This window comes from Perissodus microlepis, chromosome 6, assembly GCF_051167445.1.
Source record: "Perissodus microlepis isolate ML-2025 ecotype Zambia chromosome 6, ASM5116744v1, whole genome shotgun sequence".
In the NCBI taxonomy this organism is placed as follows: Eukaryota; Metazoa; Chordata; class Actinopteri; order Cichliformes; family Cichlidae; genus Perissodus; species Perissodus microlepis.
In genome coordinates, this window is record NC_140466.1 from 26,166,693 (window position 1) to 26,190,360 (window position 23,668).

General features: G+C 40.8%; 3 protein-coding genes across 4 annotated transcripts in view; 1 reads left to right on the forward strand and 2 right to left on the reverse strand.

Moving 5' to 3' along the window:
* Window positions 1-1,721, reverse strand: part of LOC146385770 (uncharacterized) — a 32,642-nt gene extending 30,921 nt beyond the window's left edge. Inside the window, exon 1 of the mRNA XM_084931697.1 lies at window positions 1,233-1,721. Coding sequence (XP_084787823.1) covers window positions 1,233-1,343 — 111 coding nt within the window. The 5' untranslated portion in view covers window positions 1,344-1,721. The remainder of the gene's footprint in view (window positions 1-1,232) is intronic.
* Window positions 1,722-2,916: 1,195 nt separating this feature from the next.
* On the reverse strand, window positions 2,917-8,658 carry uchl1 (ubiquitin carboxyl-terminal esterase L1 (ubiquitin thiolesterase)). Its single transcript, XM_084931698.1, has 8 exons — window positions 8,545-8,658; window positions 7,870-8,447; window positions 7,293-7,434; window positions 6,962-7,047; window positions 5,365-5,412; window positions 5,017-5,086; window positions 4,872-4,930; window positions 2,917-3,916 (listed from the first exon to the last, which is right to left on the reverse strand). The coding sequence occupies exons 2-8, from the start codon at window positions 7,996-7,998 to the stop codon at window positions 3,833-3,835; spliced, it is 618 nt and encodes a 205-aa protein (XP_084787824.1). The 5' UTR covers window positions 7,999-8,447; window positions 8,545-8,658; the 3' UTR covers window positions 2,917-3,832.
* Window positions 8,659-14,151: 5,493 nt separating this feature from the next.
* anxa5b (annexin A5b) lies at window positions 14,152-22,856 on the forward strand. 2 transcript variants are annotated; one of them, XM_084931700.1, is made up of 13 exons: window positions 14,152-14,291; window positions 15,010-15,062; window positions 17,991-18,075; window positions 18,400-18,494; window positions 19,787-19,900; window positions 20,029-20,119; window positions 20,323-20,402; window positions 20,474-20,524; window positions 21,139-21,232; window positions 21,548-21,643; window positions 21,976-22,034; window positions 22,246-22,368; window positions 22,455-22,856. In XM_084931700.1, exons 2-13 carry the CDS (start codon window positions 15,060-15,062, stop codon window positions 22,515-22,517), a joined length of 954 nt encoding a protein of 317 aa, XP_084787826.1. In that variant the 5' UTR covers window positions 14,152-14,291; window positions 15,010-15,059; the 3' UTR covers window positions 22,518-22,856. The 2 variants fall into 2 exon arrangements, with proteins under 2 accessions (XP_084787826.1, XP_084787825.1); XM_084931699.1 differs by lacking the exons at window positions 14,152-14,291; window positions 15,010-15,062 and having other exon boundaries at window positions 17,967-18,075.
* The last annotated feature ends 812 nt before the right edge of the window (window positions 22,857-23,668 follow it).

Consider the following 23,668-nt stretch of genomic DNA (forward strand, 5'->3'; position numbering starts at 1 on the left):
CTTAGAAATGGCTTTGTAACTCTTTCAAGACTTATATATGTCAATGACTTTGTTTCACAGCTGTTCTTGAGTTTCTTTAAATCGTGACTTTGTTGAGATCCTTCAGTTCCTTTAGTTTGCTACCTGTCTTTATTAGACAGGTTCTATCTAAGTGATTCAACAGGTGTGACGGTAATCAGGCCTGGCATTGACTAGTGAAATTGTACTCAGCTTTCAAAAAAATGTGATTAATTACAATTAATTCTTGATTTAACAAGAGGGACAGTTATGATTTCATATAGAGGTATCTCATAGATTTTCCTTTTCCCCTAAAAAATTAAATCATAATTTTAAAGATGCATTTTGTATTTACATCTCTTCTAAGTAGGACCGCGTAGGAAATAAAGTTAAACATTTTAAGGGTCTTTATCCATAACAGCATCCTGTTTTCTCTCTACCAGAACCTGTGGCAAACTGGCTAATGTACAGGACAGCCAGCACAGTCTGTGGGAGTCTTGTGAAAACACAGCATGGTATGAGGCTAAAGCCAAAACTTAAGATTAAAAAAATAAAAAATAGTCATTTTGAAGCAGCTCCAGTCCTTTATCTCCTCTATCTGAAATGCTGGCTGGCAGGTAGCTGAGCCGCTCTGGAGGTATAAAATAGGTCATAAGGCAGCAGCTCCGCGGGCAAACCGTGATTCACCGCTCAGGCTGATGGAAGGAGGCACTGTATCCGAGCAGATGATGGTGGAAGCGATGCAGCAAATGATAATCTCATCCGATGCGATCAACCGTGGGTACAGTGAAGCATCTCGTGCGTGAACACTGGCCCGGTTTCATAACCATGGCAACCGGAATCCCCTCGCGCCTCAAAAAGGGGGGCGTTTCTCCTCCTAGCAAGTAGAAAACAGGCTCTCCATCGTCCCTACACAAACAGACACTCTGCGAGCTTTTACTTCATGATGACGGTTTATTTTCGAGCCCGAGCGGCGTTTAAAGTCCCTACAGAGCAGGTGTTGGCGTTCAGTGTCATTAGGACGACGGCACAGGTGAAAACTTTTCACACGCACAGTGGCTGTTGTCCCACACGGACACCGCATCGTCCCCCTCCTCCCAAACAGGTGACGATGCGCCTGGGGTGATTATTTATATCCCCGCTCACAGCGTGTGGCTATATGACCCGTTTATGTCCCCGGTGTGCAATAGCAGCAGGCCCCGGAGCGTCTCTGAGCCCCCCCTCTCCTCACTTACCTCTATCCATTTCTGAGCCTCCCGACAGGCTGGTTCGGGATGGTGCTGCTCCAGCGGCTCCTGCTCCCGCGGGGCATTCGGTGAATCTCCAGAGGCAGCGGGGCTAGCCATCTCCGGACAGGCCGAGACCAAAGCCGGACGATACGGTGATACGTGATATGTGATAAGCCTCCCTTCAGATGGTCTGTGTCCGGAGCCCGTTATGTTCGTCCTCGCGCGCTTCCCCCGCAACTCCGCGCTGTCACGGCGGGTCTTCTCGTGCTCCGCGCGAGCTCTGCGCAGACTGTGGCGCAGAGACAGAGAAGCGGCTCCTCGCGAAACGAGAACCAGGCGCTAAAAATAATAACGACTCTTTTCCGCCGAACTGCGCGAGGCTTCTGTCCTCGGCCCCCGCCGCGCGTTTCGAGAAACGTGAACGCGCAGGCAGGAATCTCTGCGGGGGAGGTCGAGATAGATAGGAGAGATGCAGAGAGAGAGAGTGATGAGGGAGGTGGGGGCTGTTCGAAGGTGACCCATAATGTGTTTGAAGGGGACTGGTCATACCTGAGCACAGGTAGACTGTAGGCTTTAAAATGTGAAGCAAAGAGCACCATGGAAAAGTAAAACTGCAGTATTTAAATCACAGGCAGCTAAAGTCAGCGCGTTTTCTTGTATCCAATAGGACTGGAGCCACACATGGGTACTTATTGTTCACATGTTCGCAAATTTCTGTGCGAAATTTCACACGAAACTGTCGTCTTAAATTCAAGCTAAGCTTTGAGATTTTAAAAATGAATGCGGGATTTTATTTTTATTCAGTCTGAATGCCCTTTTATCATCATTTCCAATTATTCACAAAATCAGATTTGTTTGGTATGAATCTCCAAAGCATGATATAATCAAGATACAATACCTATATCACAGCTGATAATGTGACAATATTGAAGTCTCTCCCATAATTAATGACATCACATCATGTATACGTTAAAAAAAAAAGCATAAACGATGGGGGGGGGGGGGGGGGGGGGTAATCAGGTTGATAAGGTCCTGCTTCAGACTCAAAAAAAAAAAGTCAAGAACCTGTGAGCTCCAGTCCCAGCACCACCAGGTTAGTTAATTTAAATTATAGCTCAATTTAAGTTGCATGTGTTGGAGTTTAACACACACAGACTAAAAAGAATGGATTGGTCATGTGTAACTATCAGCACTGGTGATAACAGCTGTTTCAGATCACTGAGCTTAAATGTGGCTTTTTCAGCTGGCAGGTCAAACCAGTTATGTTGGATCCAGTGACCTGTTCAGAAAGACATTCTCTGAGTAAGAAATAAATGCAATATTTCCGCTCTGAGTGTACTGTCATGCTCCTTTGTTTCTTATCAAAACATGAAGTGTTGCTCGTGCCAGTATGCTGCCTGCTCACCTGAAGCACAGACTGTCTTATGTAAGCACAATGATGAGGTGCTATAGACAGCTCTTTCCTCCTCTAGTTTCACCCTTTTGAAGTTGGACAGCAGCCAAGTGCAGTCCAGGATGAGTCTGAGGTCGTTTAACCACATCACAAGACAAAAGTTTCACATTGTGTGTCAGCTAAAAGCCTGTAATGTTAGAGTAATGGCAGGGATAGAAAAGTTCTCAGCAGTAGTTGATTTCCCTGTACTGTTTTCTTAAAGATACCCAATGGATATTAGGAGAGAGGACAACAGGACAAGGAGACAACAGTTGCTTTATTATATTCCCACAGCTGTATTAACAGTATAACGACAGCAACATAGAATTTCAAAGTGCAGAAAGGTAAACAATTCAAACACAGCCAGACACCCAGCACTGCACAACAACCAACATACAGTAGCACTTCAGATGTTCCCTACTTTACTTTAGAAGTTGTATTATCTGTTAAACTGGCACAGTAAGGGTATATGCGTTTGATCATTTGTGGATCCTTAGGTTTTTAAATAAGGTGCCTGTTCCTTTTTTGAACACCGCCATGAACTGAACTGATTTGCGATCACACTAAACTTAAGCTTATCAGAAAGAACCTCAGTTTTCCAGAGACGTTTCAAAACAGTGAGTAGGTTTCTTCCTTGCTCTAAACAATGGTTGATTATTCCTACAGATACATTTGGGCTATTCAGCAGAACATCAGATTAAGAACTCAACCACACAGAAACTTAAGGGCTTCAGAAACAAAACTTCCCTCAACATCTTTTGTCTCATCTGTCACACTTGTTGGCACAAAAGGTATTTTAACATCAGTCTTCTGAGTTTGACACAGATGCAGTGGGAAAAAAAAAAAAAAACAAACAACTTGCAGACATGTGCACACAAGCAGTGGTAATGACCACATGCTGTACAGATTCACAGCTAAACCACATTAAACTGTATAGACAAGCTTGTACTATTACGTGTCTGCAGAACAAAGGGCTCTGATTGTGTTTGTGTACATGTGTTAATGCTAAACAAGACTTTGTTCATGAAATAAGAGAAATGTGGAAACAATGTGCTTTAGTGCATAGTGTCTGCAGAAGTATGCGCACACAGGTTGCCTGTTGATTGTTTGTCATGTGAACGCTCCAGGACATTTTGGTTTACAATTTGCTCAATTTTGTGTCCTACTGAACATCTTAATTCTGACAGAGAGCCACCGCAGAGAAGCGCACTTCACCTTTCTCCCTCTCCATAAATCCACGGCACACTTTGGCTGCATCCTAGATATGATCAAAAGATGACATGTCAACTAATTATTCAAAACTCTATCCACTATATTTAAACAATACATCAACTAATTTTAAAATGGGAGTGCACTATGCACTACACCTTGTATTAACGTTTATTTTACTGCTGATATTTTCATATTTTAGTAGGTCTGGGCAATATCACTGATGTAAATGGCCTGATAATGAGGTCTAGTGCTGCCAATTAACACAGATCCATGTTAAGTTAAATTGAACCAGTTTAGGGAAATTCATCCTCTAAATGTTTCAACAGCATTACATGCTGTGCACATAGGTAGCTCTGAAAGCAGCAGTCTAGCAAGTTCCACTTCAGTGCAAGTCTATCATAGTGGAATGAAGGTATTCAACTTCCTAGTAGTTGGGTGATTTTAAAACAATACTGTGGTATTAACTGGGAACTTGTTGAGCATTCGACACCATTGCCAGGTGCAATACTGCCATCCTCTGGTAGTAGTAATGCATTACAAGCAGATGTTCATAAAAACAAACCAGCTTGTTGCACTTCAATTAAATTGAATACTAATTCTTACTTTAGAGGCAAATCTTTTACCATAACTAGTTATCAATAAATTACCACATTTAATGATGCGGTTTTATCTCACACACACGTGGGTTTGCCTTGTGATCATTTGCTGCAATCATAAATAGTCCATAAAATTTAAGAAGCAAATGAATAATTGCAAAACTCACATTTTTGCATTTCCTTGCCAGGTTATGTAATAACAACCTCATTTTAAATGACTGCAATTTGTATATCAGATATACAAATTGACTAAGCCCAGTTTGACAGACTCTCATTCACACTCCCTCTCCAGTTTAATACATGACTAGTTGATATGCAAAGAACAATGACTGTTTTTTTCCAGTTTGTAAATGTTCAAAAACTGAAAATAACAAACTGAAAAGTTCAATAACTGGATATACATACCATTACAAAGGACTCCTCTTTGGTAGGACCGTGGTTCACTGGTCCATTTATTTTCCCATCTTAAGATATAAGATATTAGAATCCACAATGTAAAACAAATACAGGGACAGTAACTACAGGATTGTGCATGGGGCCAAATTCTTACCAAATTCATACAGCTGTCCATTTACATTGACGAAGGCAATAAAGTGGAAGTTGACTTTATCGGCTTCTGGCTGTGAAGGTTGAGACAAAATGAATAACTTTGAAAAAAGCAAAGATACCATAACAACTACTTCTGTTTAAATATAAAGTCTGATCTCTTTAATAACCCGCACCCCATCTCACATGTGGTTTATAACAATGTAACTGCCTGGAAGCTAATGAAATAAAACTCTGCTCATAACAGCAATCTCATATGAAGTTGTCCAACACAGGTCTAACATTGACCTGCATCACATGTGTTTGGTCTGAATGTGGTACAGTGTGTTGATGTTGTGGTAAAATGCCTTACCCGACACTGGCCCTGTGCAGCAATCTCATTGTGAGCATCAAAGATTGCCTAAAAAGGGGGAAAGAACGTGCAAGATGTAACTAATGAAACATAATACTTCCATTTATAAAAAAAAAAAAAAAAAAAAAAAAAAAAAAAAAAAAAAAAGTAGCAGGGCAGTCAAAGTTTGAAAGGTTTTTATAGTGTTTTGTATACAAGTGAACCCACCTACTACATCTAAAGAAAATTTGGCAGTATGTGGCGCCCCCAAGTGGCCTTAAAAACCAATTCCATTATGCAACATTCTAGAAATTCTAGCCCATTATATTCACTCATTTTCACTTTACTACAACTTTGCTAGCAGACTAGTCTCAGATATGACACTTAAATATAAAGACACATACACCTATGTGACATTAAAAATGTTTGCACAATATAGCATTTTTTTTTATATACACAAAGGAGGACAAGTCATTTCAAACTGAAGTTTAAAGCATCCATTTTAAAATGGACCGTTGCAAGTTTCCCTGTACAATTGATTTGATTTCAGGTCAGATGAGCCCCTTATACAATAATACTTTGCCATTACATTTATTTGGTTGGTCGACACAAGTATACTACAGACAGACTATTGTACAAGTTATCTAATATTCCTAGATGTGAAGACTTCAGGATAAAAAGATTCGAGTTTGTTTTAATTTTTAGTTTGTCCAGCAATTAGACTTTGGTGTCAATGTCTCTCAGCAGTCCCAATAATCTCCATTACTTGCTGGACTCCAGTTATCTAGGTTGATTGTGGACTTTAGGTGGGCCAGGAAACCCTTGACCCGTTTCAATCCATGGTCAATGGACATTGTGGAGGACCATAAATACCTTGGAGTACACAGTAAATAAACTGGAATGGGTTAAAAACACCACTGAATTCTAAAGCAAGGGCCAAAGTCGTCTCAATTTTCTGAGGTGGCAGCAGAGGTCTTTTAATATCTTTTCGACCATGCTCAGGATTTTGTTGCATGCAGGGGCAGCAGGTCAAGAGTCGCAGATGCCAACAGACTCAAACTGATCCGCAAAACCAGTAATGTTGTGGGAACGGAGCTGGACTCCCTTAGGGTGGTGTCTGAGAGGCAGATGTTGTCCAAGATAAGGACAATGCTGGATAATGCCTCTCACCCACTCCATGATGTGCTGGCTAGTCACAGGAGCACATTCAGTGAGATACTGAGATTACCAAAAAGCACCACTGAATGAAACAGGAAATCATTCCTGCCCATCTCCCTCTACAACTCCATATAATACACTGCAATAGTTACACCCGTGGCACATGCTTTACAGTAAAATAACAAATGACAAAGTTTCACAGTTTAGAGTTTAATGTCAATCATATATTTCACCTCTGTAATATTCTTGATATTTATAATTGAGCGATTTGTATATATTAGAGCCATTTCTTAAATGTGTAAACTATGTAATGTATCATATTATTTAATTAGTTCAGTATGTTACTGTTACTGTCTTGGAGCAACCATAATCCTAATTTCATTAGGGATTATTAAAGTATTCTGGTTCTCATCTACCAAATCAGATTTATTATAGGCTAAATAATTTAACTGCACTTTACTTTGTTTTTCTCCAGATGTTTGGCACGGTCATCAGGAGACATATTTGCTGTCTCATCCAGAAATTTCTTCAAGGCAGAGGCACCATCTGAAAATGTCAACATTAGCTTAGATACCAGGAAGATTGATTATGCACATTAAGCTGAATCATGGGGTAACAGCACTCTTTTTGTTGTTTAACCTTTCATTTAGTACACTTCCTCCATGCATTTTATAGAAACAGATTTGAAAAGTCCAGTAGGAAAATTTCCACAGGCAGAATTATTTTAGTCACCAATTTAAATATTTATTCACACATGTTCAGTTGGTGCGCCAGATCCCTCTTGTACTCACCAAAAGTCATTTTGTCTTTGTTGTTAGCCACAGCATGGAGCAGGGCAATGGTGCCACAGGAATTGACTGCTGTCTGCTTCAAGAAATAAGCCTCAGAACCTCCTGAAACCTTATCAGCTTGCTGAGATCTGAAAGAGTCATGCTGGCATGGGGGGGGGGGGGGGGGGGGGGGGGGGGGGAGAAAAAAAAGCATGTCATCATCAGTCTGATAATACTGTGTAGTGGGTCTACCACTTAAAATGAGCCGAGTCAGGAAATCTCAACCATCAAAAAAACCCAAAAAAAAAATAAAACATTGTTTCATTAACTGCAGTATGTTTAAACTGTTTAGTATGTGAAAAAATATTAAATATTAAACATTTGCATTCAAAATTATAGTAGTGATAGCATCTGCTGATTCATTTCCTCGTAGCCATCTCTCTCTCTCTCACTCCTCTACCCATCTAAATAACATTAGGAGTTCTTTTTCTATCCATGCCCTCCCTGCATCTCCGCGTCACCCCACTCGATACGGCCAATATTCACTTGCTCGACCCACCCTTCCAGGAAGTAGTCAGCGCCACCACCCTGGCGTTACCTGTTGCGTTAAGGGGAAGAGCAGCATCAAGGCACAGCACGGCTTCGGCACGGAGGAGAGCTGCTCACCCTCCAGCCCCAGCACGTCGACGAAGCGCCAGCTTTCACCAACGCCCAGCTTTCCCATCATCTGAAAGGCACAACGATGACGGAATAAAGAATAAGCCCCCAACAGTTGCACACTGGCAGACGATGCTCTCAGAAGCTGCTCAGAGATGCTGCGTTATGCTGGTTCACTCAGGCCACACCCTTTAGCCCAGACACTGGGACAGCCGCGGGAAGGATGCTACTGCCCGTTAATATGGGATAACGGTCAAACTCTTGTTAACCCCGATAATTTCATTTTTAGTATCAATTAACGCTGTTACCTGGATAGTTGGCGATGCAACTACACCTCTACTGGTATACTGGTGCTTCGTAGTGGTCTGATGGCGTTTCAATGTTGGAAACACGTTAACAGCCCTCTAAACTAATTAGCCTCTGTGAAACTTACCTCGCGGTTGGGTCAATCAGTGGTTACTAACATGTCGCCATTACTCGGCGGCTAACGTTTAATTTCATACGTACCTTGTTCAGCATCTGAAACAACAAAAACAAACGAAAAAAGACAGCGGTAAGACAAAAATCTGCTGTCTTTAAAAGCATTACTGTTGTAATTAAGCACACATTTCCTTACCTCCGGATTGATTTCCATCGGGGTCCACTCCATTGTTGCTAAAGTTGAGCTATCACTTCTCTAGTTCAATCTGCTATCTCGACTACAGCGAACAGCCGCGCGTGTACCCTTATTTATCGCTGCTGATCATACCACTTACCGACAGACGCGGGGGTGGGCCCAGAGCAAATAACCGTCGGTGCACAGATTTAGCAAACTACCGGACAAATATCAGACAGACTTAAACGCCAGATTTAACGTTTTACACGCCCGAATACCAAAGTACATATCAGAAAGACCTTTACGTTTATAAAAGTAGATATTCATGAAATGACACCTCTAAATACAAGATCATTCCGAGTAAATCGCGTTCTTTCTAGAAAGTAGGTGTGGCGTATTGATGACTCCCTATCAACAATACTTGTGCAGCCTCTAACACTTAAATAAGATTTAAACTGCAGCCTTCTTATACCTGTTCAACGTTTTTTGCTACTTGCGCTCCTGTTCACTGCACATGCAACAAGCTAACAGTCACAGCAACATTAATTATATTTATTTGTAGTGCACAGACTACGTTTATTCCCCTTTTGTCGTCTTTGTTTCCACAGACCACTTAAGAGAAAACTAGAAACAGATTATTTTTTTCTGTAATTCGCTATGTTATATGACAATTATAATCAACGTGGAAAAAGTCAGTATGAAGAAATAATACTTTTTCAAATAACCATATTTAAAAAAAATAAATAACCAAAGCTAATAATAATAAATGATCAAATGTATTCCCTAAATACTATTATTCTGGTCTCTTTACCAGAGAGAGTTATTATTATTTAGCCTTTCTCCTTTAAAAACAACCACTTATTAGTAACTAAACAGCATATTTACATATGAAATGAGGCTAGGAGTTTATAGCTTGTAGTAAGTAAAACCTGAATTGATAAAACTTGTAATCACATGTTGTGCCACACCTAGAACTGGATGGTTAGTCTGAAGAGTGTTTTTCTTACAACAACAATCTCAGTGTTTTTACTTGTATGAAATCTTTGTGTGCAATGTCCTTGAAAATCTGATTTTTTTATTTCCTTTTTTTTCCCAAACATGGCTTCAGGATAATGTATTTAACTATTCATCTGCTTGTGTTGTTGTTCTTTAAATAATATTAAATTATTATAATTGTTATTATAATAATAAAGAAGAAAAACTCTACAGACTTTAGTTGCTAAATATGACCTTAGCCCAGGGTTCCAGTGGGATTGTTTCCTTGTGTCTTATATTCCCTGCTTTTCTGCATCTGTTTGCTTCCTTTGGTGTGATTCTGGCCTATATGCCTGTGTTAGCACCTGATTATTTATGCAGGTACTTGTCTGTTTAGGTGAGACTAACCTGCTGACTAAATTGTATGTGCAATAGTGTCATTTTCTCCTGCCTTCCACCTGATGGCACAATAACATAAGAGATGAATGTAATGTCAACATTACATTACATACATTACAAGTACACTTGTGCATATGAAAACTTTACTTGATGAAAATATGTTGTTTCCTTCATACTGCATAGCTCATGAATCATCTGACTCTGACATCTGATGTGTAGCTAAACTTCTTCACACTGATAGAAAGACAGAAAGACTGCCTCTGTCTGTGTGCCTTTTGTGTTTCATTTGCAGTAACTTCCTGTTGTATTTTGGTAACTGCTGTTCCTTGTGGGTCTTCCCATATTTTACTTCCTCTGTGTTTGTTTTCCTTCGCTATCAACTCCACCTTCACTGGATTCACCTGTAGTTATGGTCCTTATTTGTAGTCCTATTTTCTCCTCTGCAAGTTGTTGGCTAACCAATTTTACTGACTGTGTTGTCTTTCTGGTTCCTTCTGTTTCGGTTTTGTTGATTTCAGTTCCGTTTTCCATGAAAGCTCAGCTTGTGTTCATCAATGTGCTGCCTAGTGTGTCCTGAAACTGGGTTCTTTAAAGTACTTGCATGTACGAATGCACTGTGGTTACAGCATGCATGTTTTATTCATGGAGAATGGACTTTAAAATACACCCACTGGCCACGCCATGAGGTGCACCTGTTCAGCTGTTTGCTAATGCAAATATCTGATCAGCCATTAAAATAATATGCATAGAATGTTCAGACTCCTTTGGGCTGAGAGTAAGAAAAAGGTAACTTAAATAACCACTCATCTCAACCAAAGTATATAGAAGAGCATATCTGAAAACATAAAACACTATAGCTGCAGAAGACCATACCGGGTACCACATTATATGGTAGGGTCAGAATTTGGTCTAAACAACATGAAGGAATGGATCCATCCTGTCTTGCATCAATGATTCATATGGGTGGTGGCACAATTTGTGCCCTTAGTGCCAGCTGAGCATTGTTTAAATACCACAGCCTGAGTATTGTTGCTGACTATGTCCATCCCTTTGTGTCCACAGTGTACCCATCCTCTGATGGCTGCCTATAACAGGATAACGTGCTATTCAAAAAGCTCAAATCATCTAAAATTAGTTTCTATAACATGAACAGTGAGTTTATGTATTAAATGGTCTCCGCAATCATCAGATCTCAATTGGACTGATTGTTGCTGGATGTGGTGATTAAAATCATGAATACACAGCTGAAAATCTGCAGTAACTGTGTAGTGCTATCATGTCAACATGGAGCAAAATCTCTGAGGAATGTTTTCAGTACCATGTTTGAATCTATGCAGTGAAAAAATAAGGCAGTTGTGGAGTCAAAAGGGGGTCTGATCTTTGGAATGTGTACCTAATAAAGTGTTGCAGTAAATGAGTGTACATTGTAATGAACCTACAAAATATATGTTTTATTCAGGCAGAATGGATTTTAAAAGTATGTTTTAATCAGATGTGATGATGGAAGTCACCTGAGGGAAGGGCGGAGATTTCATGTGGGTGGGCTCACAGGTCAGACTGAAATGGGTAGCTGGTGATATATTCTATATGTCTGCATCCATTTGTCCGCCTGCCTGTGTCGATGGCATATTTACCTGTGGGTTTAAAAGGGGAAAGCAAGAGTATATAGAAAATCCGGTAGAAGAGGACAGAAGGAAGAAGAAGTGAAAAGAGAAATCGGATACATTTGGATGCTCCTCATATTTGCGGAATATTCCTCTGATCACACACTGAAGGCTTGAGTTAAAACCTTCATTCTTGGAACTTCCATCTTCTTCCATTTGATCTTGAAGAAATTTGACTGAAGCTATTATTTTTTCAGCACCTAGTGTCTGGGCCTCACAGGATGGTCACATCGTCCAGAAGACAAGAAAAACCAAATAATTACCTGTAGACAACAGAATAAGACCCTAACACTGTTACTGTACATCACCATAACTCTAAGAGGCAACAGTTTCAGACAGCGGTCTGTCCATCCTGGTGCATACTTGCTGAGATGAATGGTGTGCCTCCTTTAGGAGCAGGTTGGGGATGGAGCACGGTGGTGTACTGTTGTATCTTCGCCTCGCTCAGCATGCTGTTGGCTCTGTTACTCTGGTTCTTACTCAGACAATTACAACGTTTCAGAGGCAGAAAGTGACAAACACGCGGTGTGATGTACACCTGCTTCCAAAAGCGGCCTGTTTTTCTTGTTTTTTAATTAATGTGATCAATTTATGAATTGTGATATAATATTTAAAATATATTAGGTGTCTTTAAATAGTAATTCAAAATAGTATGTTTATTGATGCATGTTGTATTCGTAGTATGTTTGCATCCACACGTGGATGCATGTCAGTCGGATTACAGTTTTATTAAATGTCATGTCTGTCATTCCAGGAGCGATTCTGCTCATAGTGTTCATAAATGTATGATTACTTCTAGACCTCAGCTTGATATGTGCTGGATGAGTGCAGAAGTGCGAAGAGTCCAGAAAAATACAAAAAAAAAAAACCCAAGACTTTTAGATGAAGTTGAGAGTTTGCGTTGTGAAGACAACCACGCTGGTGCACTGGTTAGAAATGAAAGAAGACTCCTCCAGCTGGCTGGGGCCTTTCTGTGTGGAATTTGCATGTTCTCCCACTATCCATGTGGACATTTTCTGGGTGCTCTGTGGGTTTTCCCCACAGTTTGTGATTCTAAATTGCCCAATTTAGCTGTGAATGTCTGTCTGTCTGTGTTAGCCCACCTTTCTCCCTGTCATAGCTGGGATAGGCTCCAGCTGCCCCCATGTCCCTAAATTGAATAAACTGATGAATGGATGGAGCATTTCGGAGCTTCCAATAGCCAGAGTCGTAAGCAAATGTGAATGGGTGAAGCCCTCAGAACTTTTTCTGATAAACTGATGCTTAAAGTCATCCTCCAGTTAAAAATTCTTTGTACCAACTATGTTAATGCTAAGAAAATTGGAATGTTTGATCTTCACGATGCAGAACGGTGTGTAATATTTGTAAGTACTGGCAATCTGTCATGCTGAAGGGGAAAGTTTTTATTCCTGTAACACCTGGACATACTGGCAGCATCAATCATGACGTCTCAGAAAAAGCCAATTTCCCACATGCAGTTCATATACAAGTGTGATGTTGGAAGTTCAGTATTTCTTTTTACCTATTTAAATGTGAAAAATCAACTCTTTATTTCTCAAAAATTGTGTTTATAATAAAAGCTTTCAGTCGTGTGCGGTGGTGTCAAAATCTGCATAAATCTAACCCACATAACTCGTGTTTTTTTTAACAGGCAAACACACACCTCTGTCTGTGTGTGTATAGCTTCTTTGTTTGAATCGATCACTCCCTCTCAGTTTACTTGGTAAATTATTGACATGGGATGAAGATTCCCAACATACCAAAGCAGAAGGCTACTAAATGAAGAGCATTCATGATCCTAATGATACAAATCAAATCCATATATGTGTTTCAATGGTGACGTTCTTTATTGGTCACATTTTTTTCACGGTGACAGCCATGTTTCTGTCAGTCTCCCCTGACATAAATACCTGCCTTTCTGTTAAAGTTCACCCGTGTTTTTATAGGTTGCATCATCAAACAGTAGCGATAAGTTATCTGTGGCACCTTTTGTTCTGTCTCTCTGTTAAAATTAAACTCCCATAAAAATTAAAGGTTTTTTTTTTTTTTTTTTTTGCAAATCCGCAAACTTACAAATTCAGCAGAAGATGAAATAATCATTTCGCCCACCGTATCTTCTCACATCAAGTCATGAAAATAAACACGTGACCGAAGCATTATCAAGGAAATGGACTAGAAGCTGTAACTTGTAAACACTGTGTAGTGCTGCAGATCATTTTTGAGAAACATCCCATGCCACGTTCACAGTTATAATTTCCACTAGGATGTAATGGACACGAAATCAGAAGGAGGTGGAGGGAACCACGCCTTCAGGCTAAACCAACAACTAAGCATCTGTTTGCTTACACAGAAACTTTATTATATGTAATGTCAATATTGTATTTTCAACTTGCTCCGCTTCTCCAAGTACTCCAGAAGGAGCATGTTAGATGCAAAATATCGCACCTCCTCTTATAAACCATTATAAAACACGCAGCATGAAGACGCGAGAAAGACCCTTGTCCTCATTTCCCTGCTAGCAGCTCAACCACGTAAGAAAACGACATTTCCCAGAGTGCTCAGGGGCAAAGCAGCCCCGGTGCCCTGAGCACTGGGGTGTGGCTCACTCACTCACGCCGCGCGCATAGCTTTTCCAAGTGAGCTTCTCCTGTCTACTTCTCCTCCTCACTTCGCTCTCTGCGGGTCTCTCCTTCCGTCCTCTGAGCTCCGTTTCACAGCTGCGGCTCATCGGTAAGTTCCTCACTGGTGTTCACTCTAACTTATAGGAGACCTATAGAAAGTTCCGTTGTATCCACCAGGTTGTGCCAAGATAGGTATCCCGGACAAAATCTGTTTCCCCTGCGTCCGGAGCATTCGCTACGAACGGAGAGCAGATCCAATTTATTCCGCCTCCATTACAGCCAACTAGACATGGAAGTAGTGATGTTTTAGTTCTGTGAAAAATGAGTGTCGTTACATTACGGTTCAGTTTGAGGGTTACAACAGAAAATATATATAGTTATATTATTGTTCTCGCGTGGACGGGATTATTTCAACAAACTGAGGACTTTTTGCCTGATAACTATTTGTATCCTCCTGTAACTTTACTGAATAAAGAGCTAACATCTCCAAAATTACAGGAGTAGTTATTCAGTATAAGAAGTGTTTTTGAACTAAAGATCAAGACTATGGGATACTGTTTGTCCGTGATTTGGAGACCCCAGCTTAGTTTGACGCCTTCTGTCAGGGATACTATCTACCTTGGCACATCAGGGGCACAGCCGGACCCCGTCTCCACCTGATGATAAAAGACTTGTAGTCTAGATAGCAGCTGCTGTATATACCGTACAGCAGGGCAGGAAACCCTAGCGGAGATGATTAGGGATGAGTTAATTACAGTAGAAAGTTTACCGGAAATAAAGAGTTTGTTTCGTCTCCTTGCCTGATAACATTTGTTTCTCTCCAACAGATCTGCACTTTTTCCTTTCGTTGGAAAAACAAACTTAAAAGACTGTCAAAATGGTGAGTCCTTTCCACTCCGCTCATTTCTCAGATGTCAGCGCAAATAAACACGCAGAACTGAATAGAAAACGCTTGCTGATTAATCAGATTTTGCAGAAGTCTCGAGGAATAAAACCGTTATTTATGCAAATGTTTGACTCACTGGCTTTTAGCCGGTAAAGTCCGAGACAACGCCCACTTTATGAAACTTTATATAAGGTTGTCGGTGAGCGTTGTTGTTGTCGGGAGACAGCAGGTTAACCTTTGACTCTTTTACAGTTTGTATTGAACCTTAAACATCAGAAGTAAAAGTTAGATCCGATTTTATATGCGTGTTTTGGGTGTGGGCGCATGGTCGTGAGGCTGGAGAGAAATCTCATTTGGGGAAGTTTGGTGTATGACTCATGTGGGCTCTGCTCCATTCGGGTGGGTCTCCTCTGCGTTTTTCCACCTCTCCCCCTATTTCTGTGTGTAATGCACACACTTCCACATCTGGTCTGGAGTTTAAAGCCAGCCTCCCCCTCTTAAAGGGGATTTTCTTACTTTTCAGCAGGGTTGAGTTACTAAAAAAGTTTTTTTTTTTTTTTTTTTTTTTAAATGTCATCAGCTGTGCTGTTGTTCGTTTCCTGACAGTTTATTCTGAGAGCATGCTTACTATGAAGTGCTAACAAAACGTTTGAATAGGTCTTTCTTAGACAAGCATTTCTACTACGTGTGCATTCAGATCTGATATATGTAATATTATCCCTGTAAACCAGGGGTGCCCAATCCCAGTCCTCGAGAGCTACCGTCCTGCAGCTTTTAGATGCATCCCTACTCCAACACAGCTGAATCAAATAGTTTGATTACCTCTTCAGCATGCCATCAAGTTTGGCAAAGGCCTGATAACAAGCCATTCATTTGATTCAGGTTTGTTGGAACAAGGATGCATCTAAAAGCTGCAGGACGGTAGCTCTCGAGGACTGGGATTGGGCACCCCTGCTGTAAACAACAGACCTCTACTATTCTCCCAACACACCTGTTTGCTTTCCTGACGAGCGTGGACTTTATATTGACTCACACACTTGCACACAGTGCTGCTTCTGTAAATACTTAACTAAAGCACATAATGTGGATCCCACAACAGATCAACCGTATAATCCTGTTTGCACAAAGAAAATAAAATGATGTTTCGTTTAGTGAGCTTTTTAATTAAAGATGGAATAATAATGATACGTTGCATCTTTATGCGGGATTGGGTATGAGGCTAGAGCTGTAGTCGTGATCACCGGAGCTTAACTCTGTTGACAGCATTTGCACAGGTAACAATAAAATGGTACATAATGGAGGACATCCTTTTGCAAAAGCATTGCTAGGTGGATTGTGTACAGTCTCCATGGCAACAGCAGCCAGTGAAGAAGGGTGGTAAGTAATAAGATGTGCTTTTAAGGAGAGACGCCAGCTGTGATGGCCTGTGGTGTTTACATACATCCCCCCCCCCGCCCTCAGGTCATGCCTGGACCCGCTCAGGGGAATCAGTGCATCACTCGCTACAGACTCCAACCCCTAGCATTCCAGTGTGAGGGACGTGCATTGTGTTACGTTGTTGTTGTCTAAATACCTCCTTGTTCAGCTGTTTGTCCAAGGAGCCACGTTGGGTCACTTTTTGCTTGATTGGATGATTGGATGCGTGTCATTTTGACATTCCTTCCTGCAGAAACAGACAAAATCCTGGTTGTTTTCTAGACCTTTAACTTTTTAAAATTTTGAGGGTCAGAATTCCAGAAGCATTCCAGTAGTTTTCCTCTCAACGTTCCGCTGATTTTTATGAGCGCGGGAGTGTCTGGAATCAGTGCATTGTTGTTACAGAAAGGGTCTGTTTTACTAAAAATCAATGTTAAAGTCAAGCTGTAAGTCATTAGGTCATTAATCTGAGTACAAATCAGGAGTAGGTGTACAAAACTATGTGCCTAACAAAGTATACACATCTGACATTGTTCTGTTGTATCGCACAGAGAAATGAATATTTGTGGGCTTAAATCCAGTGATTTGAATTTTTTGCAAAGACCCAACGTCCTTGATGATACTGTACACGTTAAGAATGTGCCCATATAATGTCAGCAGTACTTGGTGTTAAATACACCGCACTACATTGAGAATGATAACCTTGGATATAAACAGAATATATACAACTGACAATAACAATATGTGTAATGTAATTATCATAGCTACCACTCTACCGACAAATACTCTGCATGTGTTATTGCAGTTTTCATGGAGGATTTCGTACTTTATCATCTATACACTCACCAACCAGTTTATTAGCTACAGCTGCTTGTTAAAGCAAATATCAGCCAATCATATCAGTGCATGTACGATCCCATAGGTCAAGATGACCTGCTGAAGTTCAAATTGAGCATCAGAATGTGGAAAAAAGGTGATTTTTAAAGTGAATTTGAATGTGACGTTGGCTTAGACAACATGAAAGCATGGTCCATCCTGGTTTGTCTCAACAGTTCAGATTGGAGGTGGTGGTGGTGTGAGGATATGGGGAACGTATTCAGCAGGATAGCACACCATGTCACAGAGCTCAAATCTTCTGAAACCAGTTCCCTTAACATGAGTTCACTGTATTCAAATGGCCTCTGCAGTCACGAGATGTCAAACCAGTAGAGCAAGATAGATGGGAAACCGACAAATGTGCAGCAGCCGTGTGATGCTGTCTGTGAATATAGATCCTCTAAAGAGTGTTTCCACCACCTTGTTGAAACTAAACTAAACTCAATGAAGGCAGTACTAGCAAGGTGTACCAAAGTTGTGTGCATTTACACATATAAAGGTGCAGAAGTTGAGTGTCTCTGTGGAGAGGTAATCGGGTGCAACAGAAAGAAGAATTTTAGTCAAAAATGCTTTGGTTTTGGACAAAAGTGCAAAGAACAACTTTCTCTGTGCACATCTTCCATGTTGCAGGCCAACAGAGGAACCGTAAAACCCAGCGCAAATTTCAGCGCCAGTGCGGACGCAGAGGTTCTGCACAAGGCCATGAAAGGCCTGGGTAAGTTGATCATGTATATTCATACATGCAGTTGGGAGAGCTTGTTTCGGGGAATTTCTTTTCAGTGTAGAAATCCCTGCTGTCTGGGTGGAGCATCGCACAGACAGCAGTGACTCACAACCACGTGAGCAGAGTAATTTGAGATGAGTCACTGTGAGCAAACACATCTGCTGACCTAGACTGCAGGCTGTAATTATGTGGGTTGAATAGATGTAAACATGAATTCCCCTAGACAGCGAAGGACCATTGTTATGTAATTTGTGCTACATGCAGCATATCCTGTGATAGAGCTTTGCTCATGAACCGTGTTTGTTGTCACTGTAGGGACCGACGAGGATGCCATCTTGCAGCTGGTCACGGCTCGCAGCATCGCCCAGAGGCAGGAGATCAAGGCCAGCTTCAAAACTCTGTATGGCAAGGTCTGAACACCTCTTGGACAGCTGTTACCTCGCTCGAGCACATCTGTCACACCTTCAGTTTAACTGTCCCACTGTTACAGCCGAGCAAAGCTGTGGGCCAAAGGCACACTGCCCCGCATTAAGCCACTCCAATCTCACTCAGACTCATTCTGCAGTCTTGGCACTTTATCTATAATTCCAAATCTCTGTGATTCTCTATTACAGAGGTTTGGAATGCTCTAAAATGCGGATGATACTAAACAGAACTGAAATTGGTCATCCACAGTGCACCAGTAGTAAAAAAAGTTACAAACTACAAAAAAACCCCAATTTTCCTATATTTTTATTGTTGAAATATGATTATCTTAAATCGCTAATACCTTCATGTTAATAAATCACAGCTCTGTGTATGTAAATATTTATTTATCCCTCTAATGTTACTACATTCCATTACTACAATACACAACATCTCTGCCTGCCTGTGATTTCCTCCTACACGATCAGGAGCAACAAAACCTGCTGCATCTGCGCTTAAGGCTCTTATCTATATCAGATGTTATGATGTCATTGTGTTGCTTAGCAACCATCTACCAACAGGATAAAAATGACCCATTTGTATTGTTTACACCTGCAACGTGTTATAAAAGTGCAATTTTCATGACAAAGACAAAATTTTCAAAATGCATGTGTGACGTCATCGTTTTGCCTAGCAATAGACCAGAAATACTAAACTTGGGGCATGAACTAGTTTAACAAATCTGCCATATTAACTGTAAAGGTGATGATGATATATCTGACGTGTTTACAACTGGACCCACGCTGCCAAAAACATCGAACAAACAGTCAATGAATTAGTGAAGATTAGAGTTACAAAAAAAGAGGTTCACATCTACACCTCTATTCACCATACAGGTTATACAGTTAGCTGACAGGTCATTAAGACTGCAAAACAATACTTTAATGTGCAGTAAACGAAGCTGCTGCTAGCTACTGTCATGTTGGCACAGCTTGACGTAAAAGCTGAAACAACAAGCGTCATTTGGTTTAACATTAGCTTGACGTTAACACAAAGGTTTGCTGAACCTTTGAGCAGAGCCAGGCTAGCTGTTCGAGCCCTAATCTGAATCTAAGTATATTTTGCAATTTTTTAAAAAAAAATTTTTTTGGTTAAGTACAATTAAGCTTCAAAGTATTTGACAATACTAGAAAGTTACCCTAGTAAAGTTTTTAGGCCACACAACTGCTTCACACTCTGGGTTTATGGTGATCCACACCTCGTTAAAGTGCATATTGTGTATCTCCACATCTATCAGGACCTGATAGATGACCTGAAAGGAGAGCTGGGTGGGAAATTTGAGACGCTGATTGTGGCTCTGATGAGTCCACCCATTACTTATGATGTGACATCACTTCGCAATGCAATCAAGGTACGTGTGCCAGTGACAGATATAAACCGATCTCACGCCATGATCTTCATGTACAGACAGAAATTTTAGCACCGATAGCAGCTGGAAACTCAGGCGGCATCTGTGACATTTCCCACTTTGGCCTGTAGGGGGCAGGGACAGATGAGAAAGTGCTGGTGGAGATCCTTGCCTCCAGAACATCTCAGCAGGTGAAGCAAATCATCGCTGCCTACAAACAGGGTAACACTTGCACAGACACACACACACAAGTTAGACAATGTTTTTTCACACTGATAATGGTTTCAATATAATTTTAGTGTACTTAAAATGAAGCACATTTAACGTGCTAAGAAGTAAAAGACACCTGTTTTGATTCTTGGAGAAGACACAAATCTTTTTGTGGTCATGTGAGGGCATTGAGTATTGCAGTTTGTTTCCTTCAGAGTATGATGACGACCTGGAGAAAGATATAACGGGTGACACTTCAGGTCACTTCCAGAGACTTCTGGTTATTCTTCTTCAGGTAAATGTAATCCTCTCCTCTCCTCTCCTCATCTCACCTCTCTTTAATTAAAATGTTCTGTCCCTTCTCAGGCAAACAGGCAGACGGGGATCCAGGCGGAAAGCATCGAGAGTGACGCTCAGGTAGGCTTTTTAAAATATTTGATTCCTCATCATCAGTGGCTTTTGTTTTTAGTCTCACGGCATGACCATCACATGCGTTTGGTCAGGTGTTCAGTTAGTCTGTAAAGATGGTTTGACGACCTCTGCTGGACAACATGAGCAAAACTTCCCTTAAAATGTTGTCATGTTTTTTCTTAGAGAAAAGGTCCTGTGAATCTTTACTAGGCTCAGCTCTTTTCCTCTCTGGAGTTTTTACTGCCAAATCTGATCATAGATAGCTTAGTGAAATGTATCTAGGTGTGATTTCTGTTGCAAATCAATTTTGTCACGTGGAAATCACTTCAAAGTGAAGCACAGAATGATTTGGATCGGACAACATGCTGGGTCTAGTACAAAGACTCAGTATCAGTGCAGCAGGATCTGAGGTATTCAGGCTTGGTAGTCCACAAAAATGGGCATTCTGGACCTGTAAGACTACAAAAGCAGGTTAATCTCCTGCAGAGTTTACAGTAAAAATGTGTAGTTTTTTCAAGTTTTCTCCTATACTCTGCCAGTTCTCCCTGTGATTTAAAAAAAAAAAAAAAAAAAACACGCCTTAAATAATAACATGCTTTTGTGTCATTTTCTGGTTTTAGGCCCTCTTCAAGGCTGGAGAGCAGAAGTTTGGCACTGATGAACAATCTTTTGTTACCATCCTGGGTAACCGGAGTGCAGAACACCTCAGGAAAGGTTTGTGAGTGTGGGGGTAAAAACAGTTTGTATGAGTGGGTGAAGACAGAGTGGTCCAGGGTGTGGACAGTGTTTGCACTCTGAATCAAATTACATCTGCAGCCAGTGATGTCAGTTATGTGTTGGCTAAATGAATATATGACAAGATTCAACAGCTTTGATTTGAAGTTTACTCACCTCCACTTACTGCCACAGGTTCTTATTTGGTCCTACACACTTTCCCTACACACTGTGGGTTGAGCTTTACTGAAACGGGAGATAAGCCGTATAGCTGCACTAATGTCAGACTCATTCCAAACTTTATTTGCATTCCAGTATTCGACGCTTACATGAAGCTGTCTGGATATGAGATTGAGGAGAGTATCAAGAGAGAAACATCTGGAAACCTGAAGGACCTCCTCCTTGCCGTTGGTATGTGCTCTAGACGACTCCCTGAAGTTATTCTTTTGTCGCTTGCCCCCCAAAAAGGAAGGCTTTATTTCAATCCTGGTAAAAGAACACAACAATAAACTAAAAAAGAAAGCATCAGCAAATGAAAAAATAATATATAGATAGAGAGAGAGAGAGAGATCATCAAAGCTTTTTTCCTATTTGGATCTTGCAAAAACCACATTTCTGTAGCACATTTTAAACTGGGTCATGGCGTCATACTTGGACATCGGTTCAGTTCATCACTCAGTCTTACTACCCATAAGTACACAGTGATGAATTTCCTTTCTGTGTGTGTTTTTTTTTTTGTACAGTGAAGTGTGCCAGGAGTGTTCCTGCCTACTTTGCTGAAACCCTGTACAACGCCATGAAGGTAAGAGCACAGACAGGTTTGGCAGCTTGAAGTGAGGCTATCTGAGTCGTTGCATGTTTGCCAGTAATGGTTTAACCTGTCAAAATGGGTTTATGACATAATGGAGGCAAAAGGGCTTAATGCTTATCACTATGGAGTTATTCATGTATGTTTTACAGTTGTGCGTTGTTTGTGAGGTGTTTGGTCACTGCATTGTGTGTTCTCGACTCAGGGTGCAGGCACTGACGATAACACCCTGATCAGAGTGATGGTGACTCGCAGTGAGGTGGACCTGTTGGACATCAGAGCTCAGTTCAGGAGGCTGTTCGCCTGCTCTCTGCATTCGATGATCAAGGTACACACATAATATTTTTACCTCCATAGACACCTTGATACTTTTTGCCTTTTCTCCTAAATTGTGCCCGTCTTTGTTTGTTGCAGGGAGACTCCAGCGGTGACTATCGTAAGGCATTACTTGCGCTCTGTGGCGGTGATGATGCATAATCATGGCACTAATCACTAACGGCAACCACACCTGAAGTGCCTTCTCGGCTGTCGGCTCAGTGAAACAACAAGCTAACCACAAGAAACTCAAAGTCTTGGTTCCTCTCAGCAAAGCTGTCTTGTGTTGGAGAGAGAACACATGAGATCTTTTAAAACTATGATTCCAAACCGTGTCTTTGAAAGGTAGCTAACATTTTGTCAACATGAATGCAGCTTTTATCCGCTAATATCTTCACTATACAACGAAATATTATGCTGAAGTATCAGACTTCAATTGTCTAGTCTGCACTTTGTATGGGAGAACATATATATCCAATAATAAATGCTTAATTTGATGAAGTTCAGTGGTGTCTCGTTAATAATATTGCAGCCAGTATGCTGTTTTTTTGTTTTTGTTTTTTACATATGTATTGGCCTCTCATGACCACAAGAGGGAGTCAAAGGAGTTTTGTTAGAGATGAGGTGAGCTGCTGAGCTCTGACACTCTGTAGGCGTCTTCTTCAGCTGATAGATGGGGAAGTCACTCACTACTCAGTGTTCATCTTCAACGTCACAGAAGAGCTGCATGTTTTTATTCCCGGGCTGTACTGAAACAGCTTTGCATGATTTACAATTCTAAGTAATTAAAAAATAAAATATTTATTTTAAATTGGGCCTTGGTGCAGCCCTTCTGTTCATCCCTTGCCTGGGACAACCTGGTTTGACTCCTCTTCCTTTAAAGCTGTCTTCCCTTTAAGCCAAGGGTGTCAAACTCATTTTCCCGTGTGTGTGTGTGTGTGTGTGTGTGTGTGTGTGTGTGTGTGTGTGTGTGTGTGTGTGTGTGTATACAAAAAAGGCTATTACATATAAGAGCAAAATATGTTCTTTATCTACTCAATTTATCTTAAAATTGAAATTACTTACAGATTCAGATTTTACATATAAAAAACCACTTTAACTCTTACCTGCAATAGAGCGTTTTATGTTATTGCATCATTACTAAAGAAAAAGGTCAGATTAAACCACTACTGCATGTATATCATATATATCATCTACTGGTGATGAGGCATAATGAAAAGCTTTACTGCCTTTGTTGTACCAAACGATCTGGATGGATGTTCACTGTAAAGTTCACTATGCAGGTACTGACTTCAGCTAAGTCAATACCTGCA

Bases quoted from the DNA above. Each gene is read 5' to 3' on its own strand.
- anxa5b (XM_084931699.1), top strand. From the start codon at position 17,982: ATGTTGCAGGCCAACAGAGGAACCGTAAAACCCAGCGCAAATTTCAGC. The intron at 20,120-20,322 runs GTAACACTTGCA...TGTTTCCTTCAG, and splicing joins CATCGCTGCCTACAAACAGG to AGTATGATGACGACCTGGAG. The intron at 21,644-21,975 runs GTATGTGCTCTA...TTTTTTGTACAG, and splicing joins GGACCTCCTCCTTGCCGTTG to TGAAGTGTGCCAGGAGTGTT.
- uchl1 (XM_084931698.1), bottom strand. From the start codon at position 7,998: ATGATGGGAAAGCTGGGCGTTGGTGAAAGCTGGCGCTTCGTCGACGTG. The intron at 5,413-6,961 runs GTAAAGTGCAGT...CCCCCTTTTTAG, and splicing joins AACATCTGGAGAAAAACAAA to GCAATCTTTGATGCTCACAA. The intron at 4,931-5,016 runs GTAAGAATTTGG...TTATATCTTAAG, and splicing joins TGGACAGCTGTATGAATTTG to ATGGGAAAATAAATGGACCA.